This window comes from Antennarius striatus, chromosome 10 (genome assembly GCF_040054535.1).
Source record: "Antennarius striatus isolate MH-2024 chromosome 10, ASM4005453v1, whole genome shotgun sequence".
In the NCBI taxonomy this organism is placed as follows: domain Eukaryota; kingdom Metazoa; phylum Chordata; class Actinopteri; order Lophiiformes; family Antennariidae; genus Antennarius; species Antennarius striatus.
The window spans coordinates 7,092,454-7,102,522 of record NC_090785.1 but is presented as its reverse complement, the minus strand read 5'-3'; the positions used below and the strand labels follow the sequence as shown (position 1 = coordinate 7,102,522).

General features: G+C 40.5%; 1 protein-coding gene across 1 annotated transcript; it reads right to left on the bottom strand.

Moving 5' to 3' along the window:
* Window positions 1–414: 414 nt before the first annotated feature.
* On the bottom strand, window positions 415–6,700 carry sash3 (SAM and SH3 domain containing 3). Its single transcript, XM_068326001.1, has 8 exons — window positions 6,527–6,700; window positions 4,657–4,752; window positions 3,713–3,847; window positions 3,062–3,191; window positions 2,808–2,965; window positions 2,302–2,508; window positions 2,081–2,225; window positions 415–1,537 (listed from the first exon to the last, which is right to left on the bottom strand). The coding sequence occupies exons 1-8, from the start codon at window positions 6,581–6,583 to the stop codon at window positions 1,272–1,274; spliced, it is 1,194 nt and encodes a 397-aa protein (XP_068182102.1). The 5' UTR covers window positions 6,584–6,700; the 3' UTR covers window positions 415–1,271.
* Between the last annotated feature and the right edge of the window lie 3,369 nt (window positions 6,701–10,069).

Here is a 10,069-nt window from a genome sequence, read left to right as displayed (position 1 = left end):
GTCTCGTCTTTTTAGCCATTTATCCTCTTTTTGGATCATGGGTGTTGCCTGAGCCTACCCCAGCTGGCTACAGGGGAGAGGTGGGGTACACCCCAGATGGGTTGCCAGTGCATCGCAGGGCTACACATAGACAGACAACCACTCATGTACACATCAGTTCACCGAGACTAAATGTTTCTGGAGGTTGGAGGAAGCCGAAAAACCTGGAGTGAACCCATGCAGATTGGGAGGACATACAAACACCTCACCGAAAGGAATCCATCTCAGAACCTTGTTCCTGTGAGGCGTTAGTGTTACCCAATGTGCCATGATACTGCTTTAATTAAATAAATAAAAAATCATCGTTTTTTCTAAGAGAAAAGGTTCAAAACCAATAATGCATTAGAGCACTAGCAGAAACCTCAGTGAGTGGACCTTGTTTTAATTTACATCATATGTACAGCAAAATTTAACATATTTCTTACAGCGGCGACAATCAGTAACCTGGATTACAGAAAACCATTTCTTTATGCGTCTTTGCAAGAAATTTTCAAGATTGCAGCATCATTGCTCCAGAATATCATGAAAAGATTCAGTGAACATGGAGAAACTTTTGCACAAGTGTGCCCTCTAGACGAAAGCCTTTGAATATTTGTGAAGTGCGAGCCATTGAGGAACAACATTCAGGAACACCGCTAACCTCTGGGCCTAGAGCTCATAATGGACTTCAGCAACTAGTGCCCTTTGGCCTGACATATCTACAAATGGCTAAAAAGAGCATAAGTGATGGTGTGCAGCTCTGTAAATGTCCTTGTCAGGGGTAACTATGAAAGCAACACTATTCCTGAAAGGTACATACATGTTTAGGAACAACAGATGGTGCCATCCAGAGGACATCTTTCTCTGGGACATCTCAATCAAAGCAGCGAAAAGCAATTTACAAATCATTGCATGCCAATACATCCACATTTTTAATGTGGACTGAAAGCTACAGTTGTATTAAAGTTACATGAAATATATTTGAAAATTGTCTATATTCATATTTGCATCAACAACAAACCAAGAGAAGGGTCTTGTATCTTGTCTTCCTATCCTGGGGAGGGAGCAAGTGACTGTTGTGATTCATACAATAATCCTGTTGTTTGTTTGTTCAAAACCAAATGTGGCATTTTAAGTAAACTGAGGATAACAGAGAATCATGAATGTATAGTATTTAAACCCTGCATTGTGTCACCTGTCTTCCTCAGAGAGCCTGAGAATAAAACATGTTTCAGAATTTCTAATATCACTTCTCAAGACCCTTCGTCCACCGTTACTTTCTGCAGCTGCTCCTCCAAAGCATCCAGCTGCTCCTCTTGGTTCTCCTCTTCCTGCTCATGTTTCATTGCCTCCTGATGAATCAGCACCTCTGATGCTTCATCCTGGAAATTTTCTTCATTCTTCTTTATTTCTTCACGTCCACCCTCCGGGTTATCAGAGCTTTCGAAACAGCCAGAATCCCTGGTACCGTTGGCATTTTTCCAAGATCCATTTTCCTCTAGCACAGACTCCCCTTCAGCTATAGAGGGCAAAAAGAATCATATTTCTTCCATCAAACGGTTAATGAAAACCTTGAAAATCAGTAATAATCCTTATTTTTATTCATGCTGGACTCAGAGAGGTCACCTTACTCTGCTCCCCCCAAAAAAATCTAAGTCAGAGGGAAGTGTTGTTCCGTTGAACAAGGCTAACTACCTCTCAGCAGTTTCCCCCCTAAATATGCCTGTTGTTACAAAACGAACCATAATTATAATTAGATTAATTGTAGTAGTCAACAAAAGTAGATTACAAGCAAATATTTAGTCATACTAAAAGAGGGTTTTTATTGTAACTAAAGTATAAATCATATGATTTAATTCTAAGGCTAATGCTAGGCTGAAAATGTCAAATAAACATTGTTTTGATTCCAATTTTCCCAATTAATCACAGTACAAGCATAAAAGTAAAAAAAGAAAATCTTTCATTGAGACATTTTTGTTAGCTCTGAATTGTGATTGAAGAACTCTCTATTTCTAGGCAATAAGGTAACATCACCATGAGAGATTTTTAAATGTAAACCTACAGTCTCTCAGGAGATCAGAGGCGTTCAGGATCTTGGAGCGTTGCTCTGGGTCTGTGATGTTCAGCTCATTAAGATGTGACTCCGTCAATCCTGCAAAATCCTCCAGGCTCTGGAAACCATGCATGGATAGCAAAGAGCTCAGCTCCTGAAAAGATCATCCACATACATTCAGATGGATATTCAGCAGCACCAGTTCTGCAACCTAACAGAGCTTATCTTACGTGGAGACCGATGCCGTCCAGCACCTCCTCCAGGGTTTTGGGTTTGCCTCGACGTGTCTTGCTGTTGGGTTGTCGCCTCCTTACTGGGGCGCTCTCTTCAGGGAGCAGGTTGACGTAAATGAACTTAAAGGAGCCCACTTTGTGGTTCAGCTTGCCTGTCCAGGTCCCAACTGGAGGCTTCTCAATGATGTTGATGATGTCTCCTTTCTGCAAGAAGAGATGATGCATGAATGATGGGATTCCCATTTTCATTTCACTTACATGAATGGATGGAAAATAAAAGGAAATGTTAATCAACTCCACACATTAAATTCCCTTGTGACTGAAACTGTGTTATTTTGTCAAACGGGCAAGCAGTTATGGTTCATGCAGCTCTAACTCTGCCTTGAAGGACATCCATCTTGTTTTACTCTGTTAACAACCTCCCCGGGGGATGAATTAGGACAGGAGGAGATCATGCGGAGCAAATCTGAGACATGGAGGAAGACATTCCCGCTGAGACTCACTTGTAGTTTGAGTGACTCTATATCATAAGGACTAGGAGTGAAGTCCGTGTGGACCAGAGCACGACCACAGAAAGGTCCGTTGTAAGAGACGCCGTTCTCCTCGAGTCTCATGCTGTCCCTCTGGCTGTAGCCGCTGTCCAAGCTCCGTCTGTCGCTACCTGAGGTGTCCAGAGAAGAAGAAATGTCAGACACATTGTAGTTTTTTTGTCTCCTCACGTTATAAATAACCTCGCTTTGACAGGATGTATACTCACTGCCTGACGGTTGGAGGGTGATGGGACTCGTGGTGGCCTCCTCTGACCCTGAAGAGGACATGGACGTCCTCTGTCTTGCATTCATATCTGGATACAAATCAGGAGAAGCGGGAGGCAGCTCCTCATTGCTCTGGAGACAGAGGACAACAGTACAGGTCAGAGGTCGGGTCAGTTTGCCTTTGATTTTTGCCGTTAATGATGATGACGTGAAACCGAAGGTCAGATGATGATAAAGCTTTCTCCGAAAATCAATGTCAGGTAGAACAATAGAAACCTTTTGTGTAACATAAAGAAGGAAAGAGAGAAAGGGATCTGTCTGATGAGTCCAATATAGTGCAGGATAGGAATAAATAAAAAATAAAATAAGCTTGTAAAATTTTACTAGAACTATTAAGTAAATTAGTTTAATAGAAGTTATTGCAATGAGTAAAAATAAAATATATTTGCTTTTATTTCCAGCTGAGTTTAAGTACAAGTGTGCCCTCTAGATGGAGCCAACTTCAAACTTAATTCGACTCCACATCTGGCTGTTGAAGTTTGTTCTTTCATCCCAGTAGTCTATAGTTTCAATGACATCTTTAAAAGTTTCTGACTTTATAACTTTAAATGGTGTGATATTATCCAGGTGACTGTGTCATAATCAGGATTTACCCCCTCCTCCGCCAGAGCCTTCTGCACCATCTTCGATGTTTTGCGCGTCATGGTGCGTGAAATGACATTGCGCCACTTCTTTCCCAGTTTGCTGCCATTTTTCAAAGCCTCCTCTGCTGTTTCACCCTCCACCACCTGAGATGAGAATTTTAAAAAAATCATCAGCCTTTTCAACAAGTTGTAGACAAGTGTGTGATAGCGTGAAATACGTTGTTCAAGAGACTTAAGCCAAGTACTGTATGACAAATACCATAATCACATATTTGCTTGTGGTTTTCAACAGCAGCTTTATTCCTTCCGACTCCCCATGCCTCCAATGCTTTTTACCTAATGTTTCTTGGTTGATAATTTTCTTCTGTTGTACAACTAATACAAACAAGACCTGCCACAATGCAGTAGTTTAGGCCTAAAATGCAAATTAATACATTATTTTTTTAAGGATCTGCCAAAAGTTGTTTTGACATCCAAAAAAACAAATTCTGTGAGGGATGAAATGCTTGCTGCTTTACCGCCTGTCTGACAAAGCTGCTCTCTGCTTGGCTGACTAGAGGACATCCTGTCTGCCAAGCTGCTGTCATATGCCCTCTCTGTTGTGCCTGTCATTGTTACTTCCTCTTTTCTTTGATGCTTCTTTGCTTCCTTTGTGCTTCATCTTCCACTCATTGTATGAAAAATAGTACCAGGAGGTTATTTGGCTTTGGGGAAATTTAAAGTGCTAACATCTCCCCCTCACCTCCAAAAATATGGCCGTGTGAATTCAGGAAGCAAACTGTGCACTTCTGTAGCAACGGTTACTGATAACAGCTTCTGTCTGGATGCCATGTCATTCATCCTCCGGATGATGAGTGAGGAACAGTGTAGTAAAAGATCTATTTGATTTGTCATTAAGGAACCTGAATGCAAAGAGTTAATATATAATCTACTTTTGCGTTGGTCTTACTTACATTCTGCTCCAGGGTAAACTGCCTTTCTAATGCAACAGGAGAAGTGGGTTTGTGCTTCATGAAATCCTTGAAGCTGCTGGATCTCTGCAGAGTGAGCTGAAAACACATCAAGAATTCAATTTATTTCAATTTGAAAAAACAAAACAAAACAAGAGCTGAGATTTGACAGACATATTTCCTAAAAGGAACAATTGCCCATCTCTCCTTACAGAGGCATCAAATAAAGTTATTTCTCCATAAATATAGATCTGAATTAAAGCATAAAGGACATGATCTATGACAATCCACGTGACTGACTTTTATATGTATAAGATGTATAAGAATAGCAGAATCAACCTTAAGAACAATTTGAACATAAATAGCAAACAACCATTTAAAGATACACACCCATGTTTGTTCCTCTGGTTATTGTGTCAGTTTTCATTATAGTATGTCAATATGTCAAAAAGATGCTTCTGAAATTTTTAAGCCAGAAATACAGCAACACAATCTAGAATCATGTGATAATCACTGCCTAGTGTGTACTTACTGTATGTGTCATAAGTAAAAGAGTACATTATGTTTATCTTCTCTGGGGTGTCATATGATATTTTTTGGCAGTAAATATCTTAAGTTTCACCTTGAATTCAGAAAACAATAATAAAAATTCATCATGCAATATAAAATTTCTTTTTTCTAGTCAAAATTAGAAAAAAAGACACAAAAGATATAGTTATTACTGCATATACAGCACAGTATTAGAGGGATCTTTGCACTCTGGTTGATATATTTAAGCGCAAATGCAACAAACTGTTCAAAGATCTTTTTAATTTCTTTTTTGCTTGATAAATGTCTTCAATGATAAAGCTGTGGCTTGTAGTACTTCAGGAAGAATCTTTTGCATCTGCAACATGAACCTTTCTGTCTGTGAAATGTCTTTATTTGATGCGACAGGGCAATGTTTCTGGATCCAGAGAGGGCCTGTCCTTCGATAGAATATTCCAGTTTACTATGTTTTGTCTTATCTCTTAGCACATGCTTCTGGAGTCTTTGTTGAACCCAGAGGAACAGACAAAGCTCAAGCAACTGCTAACAGTCAGTCATCAGAGTTACAGTCAGAGCTGATGGTTACAAGTGCCTGACTGCGTCTATCTTGAAGGAAAAAATTACCTTACTTTTCAGGCTATTTCAAGTTTGCTTGTAAAGGTTTCTCTTGCTGCAGATTTCCTCTAGACACAACGGGAAAGTAGATCAATTTGTTTTCTCTTGCAGAGCCATTTAAACCATGATGTTCTCATACCAATCATCAATGACAATTAAGTGCAAGGAGGTGATTTGCTGAGAAGAAGACAACATCAAGGCATGAATCAGACCACAGGAGAGACAATGTGGATGGAAAATAAAAACACTGATGTTATTCTCAGGCTGGCAGCAGAGGGACGAAAGCATGAAAACCGCAAAGCCTGCAGTGACTCAAACTACATTTGCAGCAATGACTCACCCTATCAGAAGAAAGGAACTTAACTATTCTTAAGGAAATGTGCAAAGAATACATTGAATACAGAGAAAAGTTAGCCCAAATACATAATTTTGGTTTTAAAGATAAAAATCATACTGTAAGCTGTAAGGTTTGTGTGTTTTTTTTTGTGGTTATCTTTAGCTTCACCACATAGGTGTGCACTAACTTCAGCAGACATCCTGTGTCGAAAAGTTGTGCAGCATCAGAGCCGTGAAGTCACAAACATCCTTTATTTCAAGTGTGTGATGAAGACTTCTTCACAGTAACATTATAAATCACATTTACATTTAAAGCAATTCATATTCAGCACAACTATTTTAAGCATTCCTCATTGCTAAAGCAAACCAAAAAAACTAACAAACTCCATCTCACCTTCTTCTTCTGCACCTGCTCCTTCTCCGAGGCGTTGGAAGGCCTTCGTCTCAGCATCTTCACCTCTCTGGATGAAAGTTGTTAGAGCTGTTAAACCACTTTTAATCAGTAATGCTCCTTTCACTCCCAAAGTTGTCAGATAAAAAACACAGAGGAAGATAAATCAGCACTTGACTGCAGTAGAATGTGGAGCAGAGGCTGACACGGAAGTCACGTGGCCACAGACAAACTGAGGAGGTAACACAGGTTTACACTCAGGCCATTGGGTGCATAACTCAGCGACGCTCGCTTCAGGAGCTCTGTGGTTTTAAAAAGAACTAAAACTCACTTCCCGAAAATAATACCTCACCATTTTTTTCAGGGTTTTATATTCTTGTGGGTTTTTTTAACTAAAAAACAATGAACCTCTGCTTTTATATATATATATATATATATATATATATATATATATATATATATATATATATATATATATATATATATATATATATATACACACACACACATATATATATACACACACACACACACACACACACACACACACACATATACATATCTATATATATATATATATATATATATACTGTATGTATGTGTATGTGTATGTATATATATATATATATATATATATATATATATATATATATATATATATATATATATATATATATATATATATATATATATATATATGGTGCATTTGTGTTTCTTTAGTTATTAATTTTTAGCAGATTTTTTTAAATTTTGTTTTTCTGGCTGTTGTTCTGCTTGTGTACATTTATCATGGTGTGATGAGTCACAAATATGTGCGTGCTAATAAATATTCAGTCTGTAGCAAGCTTTGGAAAGGGAAGTACAATGCAAGTCAAATGTAGCTTGTTATTTTGGTGGGGCAGCAAACCACATGATACGACATTTACCCGTTTCATTTTTATTTTGAAGGTTAGTGAATTTTTTGAGAGCAGAAACAAAAAAAAACAAGATTTTGATTTAACTTGAGGTAACTTTGCATTAAAGTATTGAGATCAGCATATTTTTGTGTATTAGTGAACAAATGTAGGTAAAAAGGCGGCACTACCAATCATGTACAAAGGATTTTACATAATTATTTTAGTTAGTAAATTGCTGTATACGAGTATGGCACCACAGACATCGACTTGGCTTGATGAGCCAATGCCTCATCTCTTTTGAAAATCTCTTTTGTAACAAGGGAAAACACCCTAGCTTTAAGATACTCGTACAAAAGTCTACCACAACGACGTATAAGAACTACTGTATTTCATAATCAAACTTAAGTGAACTTTGTTCCAAGTCATCGCTGTAGGGCAGGGGTGTCGAATATCTCGTATTGCTTTATTGAACCCTGCAAGGACCAATGATCATAAAACAATGTCCTCTAATATATGGCTACAATATAACAGGAAAGGATTAACACATTGAATTAGGTTATATTCGGTTTTATTCAGAAAATGTATGCAATACAGGAAACGTCAAAGCGCTGTTTTCTGGGCTGGATGACCGTCGTGTGGTTGCAGGGCAGACACCCCGCCAAAGAGGGGGCCCACTTTCCTAATGAATGGGGCGCCGAGTAATGAAACAGTTTTCGGCACAATTGTCGCAAACGGTTTGAGGAGGCAAAGCTCTCCAGTTGTCGTTCAGTCGTCGTTCCTACAAGCAGCGGAAATGGGTGTTCTCAGACGGATAGCTGGTGTCTCCCTTAGGGATAAGGTGAGAAACACTGCTGTTCGCGAGGGGCTCAGAGTAGAGCCGCTGCGTGGAAAGGAGTCAGTTCAGGTGGTTTGGGCATCTGGTGCTGATGCCTCCGGGGCGCCTCCCCAGGGAGGTGTTTCTGGCACCTCCAGCTGGGAGGAGACCTCGGGGCAGACCCAGGACCAGGTGGAGGGATTATATCTCAACACTGGCCTGGAACGCATTGGGATCCCCCAGTCAGAGCTGGTGGATGTGGCCAGGGAAAGGGAAGTTTGGGGCTCGTTGTTGAAGCTGCTGCCTGCAACCCAATTCTGGATAAGCGGCGGAAGATTGATGAATGGATGGTTCCAAGCCCCATGGGGCGCCATTCACACATCACTACTTCCTAGTGATGTGTCGTTCGCGAACGAAACTGTCTGAGAGCCGTTGTCGTTCGCGAACGAAACGATCTCAGAGCCGTTGTCGTTCGCGAACGAAACTGTCTCAGAGCCGTTGTCGTTCACGAACGAAACGGTCTCAGAGCCGTTGTCGTTCGCGAACGAAACGGTCTCAGAACCGTTGTCGTTCGCGAACGAAACGGTCTCAGAACCGTTGTCGTTCGCGAACGAAACGGTCTCAGAACCGTTGTCGTTCGCGAACGAAACGGTCTCAGAACCGTTGTCGTTCGCGAACGAAACTGTCTCAGAGCCGTTGTCGTTCGCGAACGAAACTGTCTCAGAGCCGTTGTCCTGACCGACTCCCAGTCTAGAAGTCGGTCGCGAACATAACGGAGATGAGGGCTGGCTCTTTGAATTGAACGACGGGAGCCGGCTCCTGATTGGGGGAGCCGCTTTTTTTTCTCTTTAAGCCACACGTGATTGGTCAATATGTGTGGCGTTAACGCCTCTGTGTCTGCACAGCGCTCACTGCGCTGAGCAGAGGGAGGCGGTGCATAATTTGACATCATAATTTTATATTATTGGTAATATATTAATTAAAGCATTAAAGCCGTTTGGGAGCCGAAAGTACCGGCTCTTTTTAGTGAGCCGAGCTGAAAGAGTCAGTTCTCTAAAACGAGCCGTAATTCCCATTACTACAGCTTTCCAACCGGAACAAGTTGCTGCAGCTGCAGAAGGTCCTCCCACCCCCGAGCCCCCACCAGCACTGGAACCCCCCTCCACCACCACCACCACCACCAGAAGCTTCGGGACTGGGCCATTAATTTTTTAAATACATATTCGACTTGAACTTTTTTTTTGCTTCTGTTGTATATTTAAAATATGAATAAATTTCTGTTAGTCAATATTTAGTCTTTCTTTTAATTCATCACATTTCAGGTTCTTCTTCACAAAAACTCAATCCATTGTTCCATTGTTGGAACCAACTAACCCAGTGGTCCCCAACCTTTTTTGCGCCACGGACCGGTTTCATCTAAGACAATATTTTCACGGACCGGCCTTCATTTGCTCGACAATCGTTAATGACGCCACGACAGCTGTAGTCTAATAATAAATCATCCGCAGTGGTTTTATATAAAATGCAGACATCAACAGACAATAAACTACCTTTTTTTCTTAAATTGATAATCAACATCTCTGTAAACTAAATGATTGTAACAAACAATTATATTAAAAACTCGATTCAAAGTAAATCGGAAATAACGTAAGGTACTTTTTCTTTCGGTGCGGCCCGGTACCAAATGACCCACGGACAGTGACCGGTCCGCGGCCAGGGACCATTGAATTAACCCACCACGCTACCGATCCATTCACGCTCGGAAATTTTCTTTGCGCGTATTTGTCTTCGTCATTCAGGAAACAGCCTGAAAAAGGATGGGAGGAGTGGGATTTG